General features: G+C 40.8%; 1 protein-coding gene across 2 annotated transcripts in view; it reads left to right on the forward strand.

The window, feature by feature from the left end:
• The first annotated feature begins 331 nt into the window (after positions 1-331).
• Positions 332-19963, forward strand: part of poc1a (POC1 centriolar protein A) — a 61617-nt gene continuing 41985 nt past the window's right edge. The window contains exons 1-9 of one of the 2 annotated variants that reach the window (XM_062544727.1): positions 332-755; positions 1067-1176; positions 1258-1429; positions 1975-2154; positions 3459-3566; positions 3673-3788; positions 6919-7052; positions 8898-8966; positions 11745-11900. In XM_062544727.1, coding sequence (XP_062400711.1) covers positions 1164-1176; positions 1258-1429; positions 1975-2154; positions 3459-3566; positions 3673-3788; positions 6919-7052; positions 8898-8966; positions 11745-11900 — 948 coding nt within the window. In that variant the 5' untranslated portion in view covers positions 332-755; positions 1067-1163. The remainder of the gene's footprint in view (positions 756-1066; positions 1177-1257; positions 1430-1974; positions 2155-3458; positions 3567-3672; positions 3789-6918; positions 7053-8897; positions 8967-11744; positions 11901-19963) is intronic. The other variant, XM_062544726.1, reaches the window with a different exon arrangement.

The following is a 19963-nucleotide window of genomic DNA, read 5'->3' on the forward strand; positions in this document are numbered from 1 at the left end:
GTGTGTAACTGATCAGGCCCCCAATGAACAGAATTCTGTGAAACTTGGCATGAAAACAAAAATATTTAGTCATCCTGTAGGGTTCTTGAGATATTTTCAGAAAACTGTGTCCGGCCATCTACAGTAACTAAATCGATGGGAAACGCTAGTCTCATGCCCCTCACTGACAGCAGCAAAAGAATTGCTGGGTTCTCTGGCATATCCATCGTCTAAATTTTAGGCTACGTTTGCTTTAAGAGCGTGGTGTCGGCCGCGGGCGCCAGATGGGGCGCGTAAACTCAAAGAACTTGGATTGTTTGTTGAATCTGCTTCCTCCTGGTTACAGCATAGCATGTAGCACTGATATAGCATAGCACGTTTCAGACAGATATTGATTCCAAGTTAGGAGTAATTTCAGGTATAACAGAAGAACCAATTTGATTTGTGACAGAGGATATAAGGAAAGACTGACATGTTGTTAAAGCGAATATATCATGCATAACGTTATCGTACGTCTTTTAAGATTTGGCAAGTAACGTAGTCTACTTGCGTTAACTGTCAAGCTACAGCAACATTAGCTAGTTCTACGTTTGCTCACTGGCTGCAAAGCTTTTACTACCGAACACTCTACTTCTAACATTAGTCTAGATCTACAGTTTTACGAGATGGTTCCGTAACTGTTAGTGGCTTTATCAGGAAAATTAAAGTCTAACTTACGGACTTCGGTATTTCTCTGTTCTCAACCCCACTGTTGTTGTTGAGTGATGTCTGCAATGGTAAGTAAACGAGTAAGACTAACCTGTCATCACTGACAGAAAGAATAACATTAGCAATATTGAGCTGCTTCATTGCGAGAGTGCTAAAGTCAACAAGCATACTTTGTATCGTTACCATGAAGTTATTGTGATTGCAATACTAGCTATTGATATTACTACTATGGTAAGTTGCTATTAGCTAACGTTATAGCAGCGAATAACGTTCCATTAGGTAGCCTAACATATATCTGCTAGCTAATTTACTGCCATTGGCTACTTAACACTATTCAAGCTGGATTTGTTAGATATCACATGCATTAATAACGTTATAGTGCCATACATTTATGTTTATTTCAGGACGACCCCTCACTAGAGAGGCACTTCAAAGGCCACCGAGATGCAGTTACATCTGTTGATTTCAACTGCAACATGAAACAAATAGGTAGGCCTACGTTATTGAACCGTTCATGTGCGTTACTTTCATTTAGACGTTAATAATAATGTGATTCAATGTTCATTTTAGCCACGGGATCCTTGGATTCGTGTCTGATGATATGGAACATGAAGCCTCAGATGAGAGCATACAGATTCGTTGGTCACAAAGACGCAGTGCTCTCAGTACAATTCTCACCTTCGGGCCACCTGGTGGCCTCTGCATCCAGGGACAAGACCGTCCGTCTCTGGGTACCTAGTGTGTGAGTTCATTTATTTGACCTTTGTCACCAAACAATATCACTAATTTTAAGTAAAACGTTACATTTAGGAGTAGGATGTTTATGTTACGTTTAAGTCATGGATTTAATGACAAACTGCAGGTAGTTCATGTTTGTGTATGTTTACTCAGTTCAGCAAAGCAACATAGGCCTAGAACATTTAATTCAGAATAATGGATTATGGATAACAATAACACTGATGGTGACCGTAATAATAGCAAGTTTTCATAACATAGTAATTATCATAAGTAAATATCAAGGAGTAGCTTTGTATTGAATGAACCTGGTAGAAAACATGAAGGGTGTTTGTATTTCCAAAACACAGATTTGCGTTGTGATTTATGATGATCAGTGTTAGGCTTGTGCATTCACACCCTGACTCTAATGTTTTCTTTCACCTCAAGGCAAAGGAGATATTAATTTGTAGGCAAAAGTTGTTTCACACTATGACAGCCTGAATAGCCATGTTTTGTACATAAAATGCCATTTTTGTCACTAATCTTGGCATGCTACTCTATACCTTTCAGAAAAGGTGAATCAACTGTGTTCAGAGCACACACTGCCACTGTCCGCAGTGTCAGCTTCTCCAATGATGGCCAGTCCTTGGTCACTGCCTCTGATGACAAAACAATCAAAGTCTGGACTGTCCATCGGCAAAAGTTCCTCTTTTCCCTCAGCCAGCACATAAACTGGGTGCGCTGTGCTAAGTATGTGGTCATTTCAGTCTGCTTATCAACTTCCTCACTCATAGAGGAGCCTTTTGAGTATATGTAGATAAATTCATTATGTTATTTCATGATATATTTTTGTGCTATAATGTGAATGTGTTACTCATCCACATGACTAATATGGGTGCTTAAAGGAACACAACTTTTTTGTAAATTAGCTAATTTGCTGTCTCTCAAGGTTCGATAACCCAGCCTCACACTTGTTAGCCAACAAAATAGACATCCTAACAACTACAAAATGTTCTTATTTACATGTGACTTGTGTATTTATGACATGTAGAAACAACAATTTTAAATCAGACATTTTCTAAGCAGATGCATAGTTGGAACACAAGTGCATCGTTGTGTACTGTTGTAACCTGTTGTAGTATACTCTGTATACTAAAAGATTTGGTTCTGGATTTTGGTTTGTCCTGAAAAAAACATCATCCTCTGAGGATTCTACTCTCATAAAGTCAGACATAATTAATAGTCACTTTATTTGCTTGCTCGCAAGTCACACTGACAGAAGTTACTACAAGCTTTTCACATGTTGAATTGCAACTTGCAATCACAGTGTCTAGGTAGCAGTACCTCGCCAGTATGAGAAGAGAATATAGTTCCAAAAATTGTGGTGTCATTACCTCCGCCAAGGAGGTTATGGTTTCACTGAGGTTTGTTTGTCTGCTTGTCTGTCTGTTTGTTTGTTTGTTTGTTTGTTTGTTCGCAAGATGGCTCAAAAAGTTATGGATGGATTTCGATGGAATTTTCAGGGAAGGTCTGAAATGACCCAAGGAAGAAACGATTACATTTTCGGGAGTGATCCGTATTACTGTCGTCTGGATCCAGGAAGCGGTTATGTTTTCGGGTGGAGGAGGTCTGCGCTCTCGGAGTGCTTTTCTAGTTTTGCATTGTTGTTTCTACACATAAGTATGCACAAGTCACAACATTTCGCAGTTGTAAGAAAGTCTATTTTGTCACTTTTGTGAGCTCTAGGCTAAATGGTTGAATCATGCTAGGATAAACCTGACGGGTGTCAGGCTGCACAGAGAAGAGAAGGGTATGTTTCCTCTGACTTCCTTTCTAAGATAGAGGGCTAGAGGAAATGAGCTAATTTCCCAAAAAGTTGGCCTTTAATGACTGATCAATATCCTGTCACCTGTCCTTCACATGACCCAGAGTCCACCAAAATGGTTTAGAGGATCTTATCAAAAGCAGTTATGCACAAGTAATTACCTCAAGAAATAGTAAAAACCTGCATAATGTGCTTTTGTTATTAGTACAAATGCCATCTTATTTTTCAGGTTTTCACCAGATGGACGATTGATTGTGTCAGCCAGTGATGATAAAACTATAAAGATATGGGACAAAAACAGTCGTGAATGCATACATTCCTTTTATGAACATGGAGGGTAAGTCTTTTACCCCCTCACCCCCCTGTTCTCCAGAGCTTTAATGATCCCAGTGTTTTGCAATGTGCCAAGACTGATTTAATTGTTTGGTTCTCCTTGCAACCAGCTTTGTGAACTACGCTGACTTTCATCCAAGTGGCACCTGCGTTGCAGCAGCAAGCAATGACAACACAGTGAAAGTGTGGGACATTCGAACCAATAAACTTCTGCAGCACTATCAAGGTAAGAGTCATTTGTCTATACTCTCATTACTTGTGAGTTTAGGTAATATGTTTATTTATGCCTAATGACAATAATGTCTAATCAAGTAGGCCTAGCAGTTTGTTTATTCAAGAATAATGATTATTGAGCTGTAATTCTGTTAGTGTAAACCTACAAATAATGCACTTGATTTAATAATTGGCATCATTGCTTTAGATAATTGACCAGTTAATATTAAATCTTAAATTGGGAGGAAGAATAATATGGGATGGTCTGTGATGCTGTGGGACTGCATCCTCCAAAAACAGTGATACAAGTGAAACAAAATAACACAAAATACTAAATGAAGGGGTATATAATCATAATGTCTTTCATCATTATATAATAAGGGGAAATTTTCATCAGTGTCTTTCACATTTTTCATATTAGATAATTGTGGCGGTAATTCTGAAAGGCACTTTATTCATTGCACAATGATGTTGTATACTTTTAGTTGTTTTAATTAAGCCGTAGCCCATTTGTGACGAGAGAGATGTTCCACCAGGTGGTGGACCAACAGGTGGTGCAGTTGTATCTATTATAGAAAACCTACAGAGTTGTCACCTGTATGACCTAGAGAATCAATTTAATTGTTCCATTGTTCCATGATGCTTTCCCACCCATAAAGGTACATTTTTAAGTTAGGGGTTACTGATGGAATTGGCCTCGGGCCCCGTCCCCACGGAAACAATGAAAACAGCACACGGCAAAAACTTATCTAATAAAATCTAGCCAATTGTTATGAACCGTATCAAGATCAAAAGTTTGTGTTGTTTTTAAGTATAAAGAAACTTGTTTAGCGCTTTCTTGTAAAATCATTTGGCTTAATTTAAGAAGAGTTTGACTTTTTTTCAAGACGTCTCATCCTGAAAACAAGCAAAGTAGTCCTAAAGCAAGCACTGGCTGCCAGTTTGCCCTGTTATAAAAGGTCTTCTTACAGAAAGTCAGAATTCTTTTGGGAGAGCGCTAGGTAACACTCATCATACTAAAAACAACCCCCAATAGATTTTCTGATTGCCAGTTTGCCCTGTTAAAAAAAGATCTTCTTATAGAAAGATTTTCTGATTGGGATTGTATTTATTTGCAGTGTAGGCCTACTTTGGTGAAAATGCAAAAGTTTTGGACTGAAAACAAGTTTCAGAGTGTCTGTTAAGAGTTTCAATGGCCCCATCAACAGAAAACCTTTTATCCTCAAAAGGCATTGGGTGGCATAGATAAGACTAAAAAGGAGGTGTGTGATCTAAAACAAGTGAATGTATGGAGAGATCACACACTTCAATGTGTACTTTTGTTGATTTTCTGGCCGTAGTAGCAAGTTTTGTCCTCAAGGGGGCTGCCTAGTACCTCTCATATAGTTTACTTTGGGGAGATGGTTTGAGAAAGCTTGCCCTAGTTGAAATCTTGCTAGCTTGCTGGGATTAGTTATTCTGGATATTTTTCTCTGAGCACTTAGAGACCCATTCAAATGATGTTGGAGGGAGTGTTTGAATGGTAGAAATATATTACCCCTGCTAATCCACCACAGCACTTCGGCTAGATTCCAAAGGTGACCCTGGTCAGGAAAGAACACAGAATGATATTGTTTAAAAAACTGTAGTGCATGTAATGAAATCATTCTGATGCAGTTTTTGATGCCTATTTAGCTAAAATACGTTCAGCAGGATTTAGTGTCTGCATGAGTTCACGGGTTCAAGTGTCAGTTGCCTTTATGCTGTATGTGTTTTGGTCAAGAACTGGCAAGCTAACTAACTCACTTGTCATTGATAAAAGTTTGCTAATGTGTCTCTTGGTGATACCTGCCAATGCTGTGCTGTGAAAGCTTTTCTTATATTTTTGTGGAATGTTCTGGCCCAGAACACTGAACTGCATGATGCATATCCTGTATGACTGATGGGAATGACATGTCTGTTTGTCTATCCTTAAAGGGGTGATAGAATGGTGATATAGGGTATTTCATGCTGGTCCTTTGGTTGGGCTGAGAATAGCCCATGTGCTGTTCAATGCGCCCTAATGCAACCCTGGGAAATAACCCTAGAATGAAACAAGAGGGTTTCTCCCTTTTGTGGTATGCTCATGAATATTTAGAAGAGCTGTGCGCTGATTGGTTGGTTTACAGTGAGCAAAGCCGTGGAGCTAAGACACAACATGGTGAACAGCACTCACTCACTGAAACATCGAAGAGTGTTGATATGGAGACATTAGGTGTTGAACCGTATATATGTTTGAGTCAGAATCAGAGGAAGAATCTGATGTAGAGGAGCAACCAGTCGCCCATAGATTAGAAATGACTACTTGAGAATTGTACGTTTTGTCGTTTAGCTTTTACTTGAATTTGCAACACTAAGCACTACATGTTATACAAGTACTTCAGTGTCGTAGCCTAACCATAACGTTGTATTAGGGTTATTTTTTAATATTGTAAGCTGCATAACAGTTATTAATGTGCACACAAACAAATATTTGACTTGCTTGTGCAGTTTTTGCTTGTGCAATTCTGTCAAGACGTCTGGCCATTTTAGTCAGTCGGAAGAAGAGTGAAAACATCCTTGCCACCAATAAATGCCAAAACCATTCTCTGTTCATCTTTTAAAGAATGAATACTCGATAGATTCGACAAAACTGTTGAAATAGCAGAATCAATGTCAGCACAAGACTCCTCGCTGCGTGCCGCCATTGTTGTTTGAATCAGACAGTCACTTTGGCGCTACGTCATATCTATGAAATCCCCTCCGGCGACCCTGATTGGTTCATTATTTTTTGCTCCCTTGAAGGAGTTAGCATTGCCCTCGAGCCCAGACCCTTGTGTGGAGCTCAGCGAAACGCATGGCGGAACTACAAGGGTCTGGCAAGAGTCAGGCTAAATTAACATTACTTTGTAGAAATCTGCTTTCATTTTGAAATTAAAGAGGGGACTTTTGGAAAAGGTTGCAAAAAAGGCCAAATTAAATTGATCAAGATTCCATTGAACTTTCACATCAACTAGTAAGAGTCTTACTGAATGGTCTTCTAACAGTCTTTTGTTTCAGTAAACAGAACTCATATTCAGTTTTTGAAGTCTGTAACATTTTAGTTGTTTTGATGGTCTGAGAGTTCTCATGCTTTACCTCCACAGTGCACAGTGCAGCGGTAAATGGTTTGTCCTTTCATCCTACTGGGAACTACCTTATCACGGCCTCTAATGATTCTACGCTGAAGATCCTGGACTTGGTGGAAGGAAGGCTACTTTACACGCTACATGGCCATCAGGTAATGTTTTCAAACCCAAAAAAGCTGTTAAATGTTTTAAAAAGTTGAGATTATTACCGCACACTGGTCTGCCTTCTGGCTTCCTCGGGTTCACTCTCTGATTTTAGATGTCACCCACAGGTGAAATAGACAGTTGTGGTATCACATAACCTCCACCATATACAATTTGATTTTATACATCAAAGTTTTGCACCAATAATACAATCTATGGAAAAACTACCAATAATGAAAAGTCAATGCGTAGCATTAATGCACCCAGGACATGTATCCCTACTATACAAAGAGCATACCATCACAACTTCCTTGGTTATCAGTTCAACATACACCATTTGCAACATTTGATATAATGAGTTAACATTTAAGCACTTAAAGATATATTTTCACCAGAATACACGCCAATCCTGTAATTCATTAAGATCAAAAGGTTAAAGGGATATTCCACCATTTGGGGAATATCACGCAGCACTTGAAAATACTCCCCTTAGGCAACAAGCAGTAGTAGTGCGTGATATCACTGCGCTCATGTTACGTTCGCAATGTTCCTTGATTATTACGTCAGAATGAGAGTGTTGTCTTATTGCACTTTCTAACTTGAGAAGGGACCGTTTTTAAATGGGAAAATTACCGTGGGTAGTAGCCGTTCCATGATTTTTGTCTTTGGAGTCTCTAGCGGTGGTATAATCTTTATTGCCATTTATTATTGCTGCTTCAGGTTCAGCAATTCTTGCTTTCAGGTTCTGTTTTTTTTTTTTTTAGCAAATAAACTGCATATGTAGAGAGACAATTTCTAAATTATTGTTGTGTCAACACATTTTACACAACAAATAGTCATCCACACTCAGGCAAGAAATATAACAAGAAAAAAGAATTTGTCATGCTTATGAGAATGAGATCGGTACTATTTGTACAATCTTAGATGGTGATGTCTTTTTTTCATCATTGTTCTTTACTTTTGTATTGTGTCTCCCACAAGTGTTATTTACTGTGTAAATGATCACCATCATATCTGGTAATGATGGAAGTAATCTTGAGTCCAACTCCCTTTACATTTTGCCAAGCTCTGAAACTCCCCCCATATGCATTCATATTTTAATACATATGGGACAGTTCATACCTGTGCTGGCTCATAAATCTCCATCACACCCTGAGCATTTCATAGTTTTGTCTAGTGGTCCCTTTGCTGCTGCTTTGTTTAAATTATCCGGCCATAGAGGGTTTGGGAAAAGATGTCAAGGAAACCGCCCACCGATGCTGACTCACACTCTTGAGTCTCTGCTGTCTCTGCATTCTCTCTCTGTATGTGGATGCGTGTCTGTAGTGGTGCAGGCGGCATCCTGGCAGCTCTGTGGCATTCACACAGTACGGTCTGTGGGAGTGGGTTAGTGAGTGGGCTGCCTCTGAAAGCATGCACCACTCTGTTATGAGGTGAGGTAAAGGGGGCTAGCTTAATCTTTCTATGTGTCATTCTTGGAGGATGGGGGTGTGCAAAGATAGGAATGTGCTTGATGTGGCTATGAGTGGGAGAGTTGGAGAGAGAGGGTGGAAAAGGAATATGGTGGTGGAAAGACTGCCTGTTCTTGGATTAGATATGCTATGATACTCAAGTGATTGGCCAAAGCCACGCAAAACATCAGTTGAGTCCATTCAGAAGCATTAACCAACCTTTAGCCCAGAAAAGGTTGAGAATTTGTGGCCTAATCAATGTCCAATGGTGCAACAACGCTGCTGTGTAATGCAGCAACAAAATCAAGACAAAAATCTATTTCTATTTGTTTTCCTGATTTCATGAACCATCCTTTTGCTGTCTGTTCTGTTAATGCTCTGTGTGTGGGTCTTACTCTGCAGGGTCCTGCAACATGTGTGGCATTCTCTAAGACTGGTGACTACTTTGCTTCTGGAGGCTCTGATGAACAGGTGACTCACTTGATGTTTTTTAGTTTCTGTAGCAATTTTTGCAATTTTTGTATTGTAAAATAAACCAAACTCATTCACTATGCCGGAATTCTCCCATGCGCGTAAGGGTGTGTAAGTCCAACAAAACGCGTAACTACAAGCAACTACAACCCCAAAATCTGGGCGTTTCTTATATATTCAACGCTTGCGCGCATTCTGCCATTGCTTAAGTGCTCTTCCAGCTACGCACTCCGGAGGGCTGTATTAAGGTCAAGCGCCACTACAAGGTGAAGCAGCATATTGCTCTTGTCGGCAGTAGGCCTAGTTCTAAATACATAGGCAACACAGAACGTTACAAATTGACATTACAGTATCAAATGTGATGCTTAATAAGCAGATACGGCTTCATGTTTTCCGCATTACAGTGTCACATGAGGCTACTGTTTGGGAGGGTTTGTAATTAAGGACTGTAGTTATGTATAAGGTCCGGATGTAGAGAAACCCTACATCCAGTCGGTCAGAACTGGAGTATGATGTCAGATAGGGATGAGCACCACCAACTGTAATATTATCTTATATAATAACTTCTTTATTGAAGTTGTGCAAGTTACTTATTTGTGTCGTTCTGCTACACAATACAGAAATAACCATGAATAAACTAAACACACGGTATGCAGTACTTACACACAGGAATAAGCTGCACACGCACAAACCACATGCCCACACGCACACACCACATGCCCACACGTCACCCGGTTACGCTATGGACCCACATATTCTTAAATGCATGTTATATATTATACAAATAGCATCATATAAGCTATCAGCGTTATATGCATCACAACCACGGAAACATTGTTTCAGAGAAACTAACATTTAGCATTGAATATTAACATCACAGTGTTCATACCGATCATAAATGTAAGCTTGCTATAAATTGGTACTTACTTCAGTTATTGCACGTACACATACAACCTCAGAACGATAAATAATGATAAGATGCTATTCTATATTCCCAACTTTACTCACGGTAAACTCTGACTAGTGACTCTGACTAACTCCTGTGTCCTAGCTACGTGAAGTAGTGCCGCGATCTGATTGGTCTATTCCCCACATTCAAGCGGACATTTTAAACAGGTACATTACGCGTAAAACAGATGTGCACAACTAAAACGCGTAAAAAAAACCTTACGCGCTATTTGCGTGCGAAGGGGAGAATTCCGCCCAAAGTGAATAGAGTCTAGACATCTGGACAATTGTGAAACCTTTCCAACAATAGCATGGTGACAGGTGTAGACATAACCTTAACTTTAATCAGTGTGATTGTGATCGGTTGGAGATTCCTAACGTTACTTCCTACTTTGCCTAGACTTTACAAACTGACAATAAACAGCATTAGCAGTCAGGAAACAATGTATGTGGGCCTACCTCTGCTGTAAATAAATGTACACATTTCCAACTGCTATTTTTGATGTTTGTAAGTGTTGCTACAATTGATTACCACTTTACCACTATTGATTTTGAAACTATAGCATCATCTGCTCTCGTCGTTGATTGGGCAGGTAATCTGCCGACGGATGGAAACGTTAATGAACTATGGTGTTTTCAAACTAAAATCACTCAAGCCCCGTCCACACGACACTTTTTTGAAACCGGTAAAGTTTTTTTATTGGTTAGGCCTTGAATCCACATGACCCCAGCGTTTTAGGAGGCCTTAACCGATCTTTTTTTGTATGGACAGCAAAGCCAGTATTTTCGATGACAAGAGCCCCACCACTCATCCCAGCCACTGTACTTCACCCAACACTCGGCTTGTCAGAACAAACCAAACCATTTGTTTGTTATATTAAAAAGTTGTTCTATTCTAGGTCATGATTTCTGTGCATGTGGTATCAACCTTTTGTGGCTAAGTTAGAAGTACACCACTTTTTTTTTTTTTTTCCCGTGCCATTAAAGGTGTGAAAGCGGTAAGAACAAATATAACTGCCGGTTTCTCTAATTCAAAGTACCTATCAGTTTCAGAGCTCTAAAACAAATAAAGTTCATGCTTCATTGCAGCATAGAGTTCATAAGCAGGATGCGTATAACACAGGGGTGGATGAATCCTTTTTTCGTACAAATAATAAATAATTGGGGCAGCCGTGGTGTACTGGTTAGCGCATCGGGCTTGTGACCGGAGGGTTGCCGGTTCGATCCCCGACCAGTCCACCACGGCTGAAGTGCCCTTGAGCAAAGCACCTAACCCCTCACTGCTCCCCGAGCGCCGCTGGTTGGGCAGGCAGCTCACTGCTCTGGGTTGTGTGATTCACCTCACTGTGTGTTCACTGTGTGCTGTGTGTTCACTAATTCGGTTAAATTGGGTTAAATGCAGAGAACTGAATTTCCCTCACGGGATCAAAAAAGTATATATTCTATTCTATTCTATTCTAATAAATGAGAAACATCATTTTTAAATGAGAAACATAATTTTCATCAGTTTGAAAATAGTTAGACCTGCAGAGAATGCCTAGCAGGCCCTGAAGGTCCACCCTTTTGTGTGGTTTGTTGGTTTCCAAAATGCAAACGATACTGGTCTGATTTTCATTGTGGTAAAGGTGTGGTATGGGTCAAAGAAAAACAGCTGCTGAATTTTGTTTCACTTTTGCGAGATAAAAAGCATCTCTGTCCTTGGTCTGCGTCCGCCAAATGCCCTTCCATAATCTGTGTTCCATCTTAACGGCCTGAAGGAGTACCTGCAGTGTGTATGTATTATAGATTGTTGTGTGAAGGATGGAATTACAATGGATTTTTGTTTCACAGGTGATGCTATGGAGGACCAACTTTGATGCAGTGGATTATGGGGAGGTATTGCGCAATCAGCAACATAAGTGCTTCAGCAGTGAGGAGGGAGTGGCACAAAATGGAGCCTCAAGCAGATCTCAAGGACCCAACTCTTCCATGCAGCATAGAATACAGGTATTTCTATAAACTGTGCAGAGCAACAAGTCCTTTTCATGAACAACTAAAATTGTGTGTTGTCTTAAAAAAAAAAAAAAAAAAAAAAAAAGAATTATATATTTTTTAGTAGTCTTGTAAGACCAGTTGAGATAGATGTGCTACCCGTCTCTCTGAGAGCCTGAACCACCATTTGATTTTCCGGCAAAGCTCTGGATTCACCACCTGTCTGAAGTACGGGAGTGATTGGTAGCAAATGGCCAACAGCTAGAAGCCTTTAGCCTCGTATGTTTTGCCATGAAAACACTGATGCACCTGATAATCTCCTTGGCAGTTGCACTGTTAGGGATAAGCGAAGTTGCAAATTAAGCAATGTCTATGTTATTACCTCTTGGCAAGTCTATTGCAGATCTGCCAACCTGTATGCATTCTGCGTACTCTGCGCAATTCTGGATCAATCATGAACGACTCCACTTGTATTGAGCTGCTGAGCTACAAAGGGGTAAAAGTGGCTTTGGAACATATGGTTGAAAGTGTTGACACCCAGGGCTCCAGAGTGCAACCAATTTTTAAGAGTGCGCCTGAAATAAATTCTAGATCGCACTGGTGCATCTGACACTGCTCGGGTGAAAGCATACCTTTCTTTCACAAGTTTTCATTAGCCGGCTTCAGACCATCGGGCCAGCTTGGGCCAGGCTAACTTCGGGCTAATAGCCCGGGTCCACAAGCCTCACCTTTGCGTTCAGACTGTCAGGCCATTAGCCTCTCCGCATTACACCTCGACACGCCCTCGCTTGTGAAAACGTCACCATTACCACACCTTTTCAAGCAGGATAAGCAGAAAGTCGCGTAGGCTTTCCTATGCTGTGTTAGAAGTCAGTCACCATTTATTGTCCGTTTGTATGTCACTAAGGCTAATATTCATTTCTATACAAAGCAAGACGGTGGATTCCTAAAGAAACGCATGGCACAGACGTGTATCTAAATGAGTTATGTAACATAAATTACATTTTACCTGACTCGAAGAGCAGTAAACATTTGTAAGGCTGTGTGTACAATCCATAGACAGTAAAATCCGCATGGAGCTCCAGTGGAATTTTAGTTTCACGACGATGCCACGAGTTCACAGCCTAGCACCAAGCAGAGTAGGCTAAAGAAAATATTTTGAAGCCAGTAGTAGACGCTCCTGCCAAGAAAGGGACTTTGTTAAAATCCACAACTCTATGGCTACTGGAAAATGTAAGGTTCATTTATTAAATGTTATTTTGAAGCATTAACAAACAGAGTTATTTTAGAATTTCCGAACGAAAGGGGCTGGAGTGCGTGAGTGAAAATGTCAGGTTGTCCCGGCAACGCGATTTCCTATTCTAAACAAACAACCTGCAATGGCATTTTCCAGAGGCTCTGGCATTTTCTATTGCCTCACCATGTTTCTTTCAAAATGAAAATAAATGAATTTTAAGCGGTGAAAATCACTACCATGTCCAGGCGTTTATGTATTCTTCTGGTGTACTAAAAGGAGAAGTTCGCGCTAGCATGAAAAACAAAGTTTATAATGTAACGTCAAGCTGGGCTAATCTAGGCTACTATTTAAGGATCTTTGGTCGTATCAATAGCAGAAAACACACTGGCAGGAATAGCCTAAATTAGTGGGACGCTATGTTAGTTAGTTATATTAGTTCACTTTTTACTGTGCTACATGGTGATCTCTGGACGGAGTAAGCCTACTGACAGGCAAATATCTATGTGGATGTAACGTTATGTCTAAATTCCATGTGCAATGTTTGTGGACTCCACACACAGCAACAGGTTGACTCCGCCTTCACCTTGACGCCGCCTCTGGCCCGACTGTAGTCCCGACTGGCCCAACGATTTTGTTGGGCCAGAAATCAGGGGCTAGTAGCCCCGATTTGGCCCGCAGTTAGCACCCGCCAAGAGGTGTGAAAGCAATTAGCCTTGGCACGGCCTGGCTAGCTCGGCTTTGGCCCGACGGTCTGAAAGGGGCTATTGTAGACTATGGGTGCAACTTTACCAAACATTATAGTAGTAAACACCTCTCTGGCCCGCTTTCTCTCTCTCTCTCTCTTTCTCTCTTTCTCTCATGTGCGCTCTATGGACACCCGCCCCTCGACATGCACATTTTATTAAAACTCTTGCATTCACTGATCATCTCAATACCAATTTTGTTTCCAAGTTTCCAACTCCAGGGCCTGTCCCAATGAGAAAAAGTATTAGCCTACCTTGAAACTTAAACACATATGGGGAAACTGAACAGTCCAACTAGTAGACTGTGATAAACTAGCAAACTATGCTATTTTGTGTGCAATATTTTGAGGCTTCAAGCAGACAGCTGAATTAAAGGAACACTTCACCGTTTTTTTTTGGACTGACCTAAGTTGCATACCTTCTGTGTTAACATCACAAAACAAGGTAAAATGCTGGTTGTCTGTCCATCTGGAGCAGATTTTGCACACCTTTTGGTAGGCTTAGGTCTCTTAGCTGTCCACTTTCATCAGGCCATAATATGCTGTGTAATATAGGCTATGTAGCCTAATTGTATGTAGGAAATTCTAAAGGTATTTCTGTACAGAATATATCATCGTCCGATAGTTATGGGGACATCTCCCAAACCTATACCAGGTACACATTTTCACATCGGAATATGCTGTGTGATTTGCTATTGAAAAAGTACACAACCTTAAATGCCTTAGCTCTCTATTGAGTCACTTGCCATAGAAGGCATCAATGTACCAGCTACGAACTTTGTTTTGGACAGGCTAGCAAGATAGCAATACTGAATTTGAGCTCAATGCAAATAAAACAGGCTAATAGGCCTACTGGAAAAAGCACCATGCCAATCTCTAGCTATGGTGAAGGGTATGTGATGATGTGGCATTTAAGATATTTATTCTTAATATTTATTTATTATTTATTTACGATACATTCTTCAATCACAAAGAAAATTGGTGTCCTTGGCAGTTCGATTTTACTATTTTTTGTAATTAAGGCATTAAGATCAATTGACAAGATGATCTTATATTCCTGTTTTAGCATGGTATCAAATAGACAGATTTCCTGTTTACTAACAAAACTAGATGCGCGCGCACCCATGGGGCAGAAGACGCCGAATGGGCCTGTCTTAACGTTATAAAGTTAACCTAATAACCAGCTGCTGTAAGCTATAATCGGCATTTTTTTGTATGCCACTGTTGTCTAAATGATGATAACATCTCATTTATGAGCTTATTTCAGAGTTTGTCGTTCGTTTTCATTATTTATAAAACATCGTCTTTTTGGCGGTTTTGGTGGTTTCTGGCAAATATATGCATTACTTTACATTCCTGAACATTCTCTAACCATCGTCATTTCGAATAGTGCTGTTTTCGGCACTAAAATTCATTTGAATCTTTTCACGGAGAGCAGCTGCTTAAAGGGTCACTGCACCCTAAAATAGGTTTTTTGAGCTGTTGATTGATTGAAAATACTCATAAGTGGTGAACTGTACTATTACCAGGGTTAATATTGACAAAAATCGTGTTTCTCGACAAAAGTAACATTTCGTCTGACTTTGCATTGGAGATATTGCTCTCTCGCGCATACTACCGTTTGAAAACATGCCATGGCATGTTGGTCCAAAATACTATTGGAATGCTGACGTTGTCCTGCACTTCTAGTCCGACACTACGTCACCGGGTCGTTACAAATTAGGACTGAAACGCCCCAACACCTGCTGCCCTGATTAGCCTACCTGTGATAAACCATGTCTGCAGCATTCATTCCCAGATTGACACGAAATCACCATGGTTGATTGGTTGCAGCAGTGCTGCACTGTCTCTCCAAATTTCAGAACGTCTCGCCCATTTTCAAAGCCGTTTTCAGAAATGTGAAGTGGGTGGAGTTATGGGGTGAAGTGACTCTTTAATGTTGTTCATGGTGCTTTCTGCCCCTTGTGTGCGCGCGCGCATGTTTTCGAGAAATCTATGTATACATGTGCTGCCCACTGTATATACACTGCCTTCAAAATTCTGTCAAACAAATGTATCTTAGAAGGCAGCATTTCATAGAAATATTTGATTCGGACATGCCTCGATGCCTCACTAGCTACGTTTACATGCAACCATCGGAATGACCAATCGGATCAGTCAATCGGATCGGCGGATCCGATCGCAAAGTTTCCATGGCGAGGAGTATTTTGGATGCGCGAGTTCACATAACAGTAGCTTCACGCGCATAGTAGCCTGCTTGCAGTTTTGCTCGCCGAGATGGACGTGAGAGCAGCCTGGCGTTTGAGGCGTGAGATATTCCCTACTTACAACCCTCTGCCTCTGCTTTCTTCTGTTCAAAAGCAACATCAGAATAGTTTCGTTTCTTTTCCTTATAATTAGAATGACTAAAACGACGAAAATATAAACTAAAATTGCGTCCTCCTAACACACTCACTGGCCGCTTTCACACTGCACAGCAAGTCGGCAACCAAGCGCTAACTTCATGCACGGTCATACAGAAGTAGCCTAGGCTAATTCCAATGGCAAAAATATAGCTGATTATCCTGTAATCTGACGGGGTAGCAAACCACCAAAACGTCTGACTGTTGCAACTATCGCTAGTTGTTTTGCGCCTCAGATGTTGTTTAACAAGTCCCAGCAACACAAATTCAAACGTGTACGGAAATGCATTCAATCAATACACTGGTTCATATACCAGCTCCACACTGTTCTTTCAGACATCGCAAAATATCTCTATCTCCACTGTAGTTGTAGCTTCAATAGCCGTTTAGCCTCCGAAACATAGCCTACCTTGCTTTCAGAAAACGAGACTTTATCACTGCATTTCGGTCATTGCTTTCCTACGCAGCTGCCAGTTAGCGTATCCAACTGCTGCCTGCAGCCTATAATTCCTAAACTTCAAAGATGCTGTCAGATTTTGTTGTTGTTTTGAAAGTGTCACGAAACTAATATTCTTCCGATGCCATGTTATCCGTCACTGTTTAAACCATAGACCTAAAAGAAACATATGGTTCAACCTCACGCCCAGTGCTTATGTTTACACCTTCACCAAAGATCTTTCATTACTATCCGCTTTTAACCCTCTCTGCCTACACCGTGGTGGCTTATTTGATAGGAGAAAGATTACGCAACAGGGAAGAGTAGCCGAGAATGATCCGATCAGCGTATTTTCAACCCGATTGGGCCTGAATCGGATTTGAAATGGTGCATGTAAACGTAGCTACTGTCCTGTTAGAGGCAGCTTTTTTTTTCGATTTCGGACACAGCCTTAATCTCCGCATAATAAATTCTGCATAGTATAGTCTGCAATCTGTAATTTACATAATTCCACAGGTAGTAATTGAACATAAAATGCATAAACAAAAAAGTTTATGCATTAGGAAGTATTATACATTAAAGGAATAGTTCGGAATTTTGGACATAGGACCTCATTTCCAACTTAGTCGGGGTGATCTAGGTCGGTGAAGACCATTTTCAGTGAATTTCTGCCCTTCCTTGAGTTGCAGCGTTCATCTCGTGCTAACCTGGTGCCGAGATAACGCAAGTCAACGGTAACATCCAGCCTGCCACTGAAAACACTCCACAGAACACCCGAAACAAATAAATTATAACGTCAGACTATCGATGCACATGCCTGTGTTGATGGAACAATGTTAGAAATAAAACTAACCTTGCATCGCATTGCATTAGCCTACTTTGTTCCCTGTATGGCAGTGGCGGATTGATATTGAGAAACTCGATATGGATAGTCTGACCTTTTAATTGACTTGTCTCGGGTGTGCTGTGGAGTGATAAGACTGTTGTTGATGTCAGACTGATGTTACCGTTGAAATGTGTTAGCTCAGAACCAGCGTTAGCAAAGGGGAATGCTGCAACTGAAGGAAGGGGTTAAACACGATAAAAACGGTCTCCACCGACCTATATCACCTCGGTGAAGTTGGAAATGAGGTCCTATGTCCAAAATTCCAAACTATTCCTTTAAGAGTTAGCTGATATTTATAACAACAGAGGATAAGCTTCTAACTACCATGCTGTAGCTTTTATTTATAAGAATCAATGCTTGGGAGTGCTCTTGCGCAACTGGCTACAGCGCCCACATTTTGGTCCATGTACCTGTGGGGACCCGGGTCATTTCCTGATCCCACCCAGTCACTCTCTCCCAATTGCTACTTATCTCTCTCCAAAAATAGAGAGATAGAGGAGGAGATAATAAGACTCAAAGGACGACTGCAAAAGTTCTCTGTGCAGAGAATGTGAGAAGTTGTAGGGATGTGCCATGACATGAGTGGTGACTCATTCCGGACATTCCTCACCTTTGGTCCTATTTTGTTTCTTGTGTGCCCTTTGTGCCTCTCCCAGAGGGGACATCACAGCTGCTAGACTTCAATTGTTTATATCCTCCAAGTACAGACATGCTTGGAATTCCTCCATGTGATGCAGAGGCTGGTTGTTTGCAGTCATTAGCAGATGTTTTCCATCACCTTATTCGTATCAGGTTTTGTCTTAAAGGAATATTTTGGGGTTTTTTACGCTTAAAGCCCGTTTTCTGTATTGCCTAGCATGAAAACGAGTGTTTGACACCGAAATCTCGGCGATTGAGCCTGTTTGTGGAATTTGACAGCTGTAGAATGGAGCTCGTATGGCTTTAACATTGCTCGCTTTGTGCATGGTCTATTCTGTCCTTCAAACACCCCTAAACGTTTGTTTTAAAAAATGTGCAGCTCACCGAGTGGTTACTGGTCTTCAACGATCTTCTATGGCAAGTTTAGCAGCGAAATACAGCTTCTGTCATCTGTTATCAGGGATTTTCGAAATCCTGGAAGTACTTTTTCAGATACCTCACAACCGTATGTGCCTAATATAACACAACAGAATTTGAATTTCACTGCGAAACTTGCTATAGAGGATCGTTGAAGACTAGTAACCACTCGGTGAGCTGCACATTTTAAAAAACGTTTAGGGGTGTTTTAAGGACAGAATAGACCATGCACAAAGCGAGCAATGTTAAAGCCATACAGAGGTCCATTCAAAACCTGCCAAATTCCACAAACAGGCTCAATCGTCGAAATTTCGGTGTCTAACACTCGTTTTCATGCTAGGCAATACAGAAAACGGGCTTAAAGTGTAAAATACCGAACTATTCCTTTAAAGCTAGATTCACCTAGTTATGCCTGGTAGAATTCCAAATCTGCTATATTAACTTAAGTGACATCCCGTTCCTAATCCGTAGGGTTCATTATGACGTCGGTCCACCCTTTGCAGCTATAACAGCTTCAATTCTTCTGGGAAGGCTTCTACAAGGTTTAGGAGTGTGTTTAAGGGAATTGTTGACCATTCTTCCAGAAGCGCATTTGTGAGGTCACACACTGATGTTGGGCGAGGAGATTGGCTCTCAGTTTCCGCTCTAATTCACCCCAAAGGTGTTCTATTGGGTTGAGGTAAGGACATTGTGCAGGCCAGTCAAGTTCATCCACACCAAACTCTGTCATCCATGTCTTTATGGACTTAGCTTTGTGCACTGGTGCACAGTCATGTTGGAACAGGAAGGGACCATCCCTCAGCTGGGCTTGGCCCCTTAGTTCCAGTGAAAGGAACTCTGAATACTTAAGCATTAACCAAGAGATTTTGGACAATTCCATGCTCCCAACTTTGTGGGAACAGTTTGGGGATGGTCCCTTCCTGTTCCAACATGACTGTGCAGCTAACAGCATTGAGTTGCTGTGGTTACTCCGGCCTAACTGCTAGGCCCCCTCATTGTTGCTTGCAGCTATATTTCTTAATATCCTCTAGTAAGGCTACATAGTTGTAGATGCTGTATTGCATAGCCTAGCAGAATCAAAGTGCTCCGTGAGCATCAAAGATGGTGTACGCAATTGTTTTGAACATAAGCAAACTTTGTACAGTACATGAGGACCAAGGACTGTCCAACATCACCAAAATCTAATATCATGATAAACATCAAGTCATGTTCCAATAGCATGATGTAACACTTTTTCTGTACATTCAAAATAATTGGTAACCCTTCTTTTTACAGTCCCCCAATTGTTATTTACCCAGTAAATTGTAATGGGTCAATTA

Source organism: Sardina pilchardus, chromosome 9 (assembly GCF_963854185.1).
Source record: "Sardina pilchardus chromosome 9, fSarPil1.1, whole genome shotgun sequence".
Classification (NCBI taxonomy): Eukaryota; Metazoa; Chordata; class Actinopteri; order Clupeiformes; family Clupeidae; genus Sardina; species Sardina pilchardus.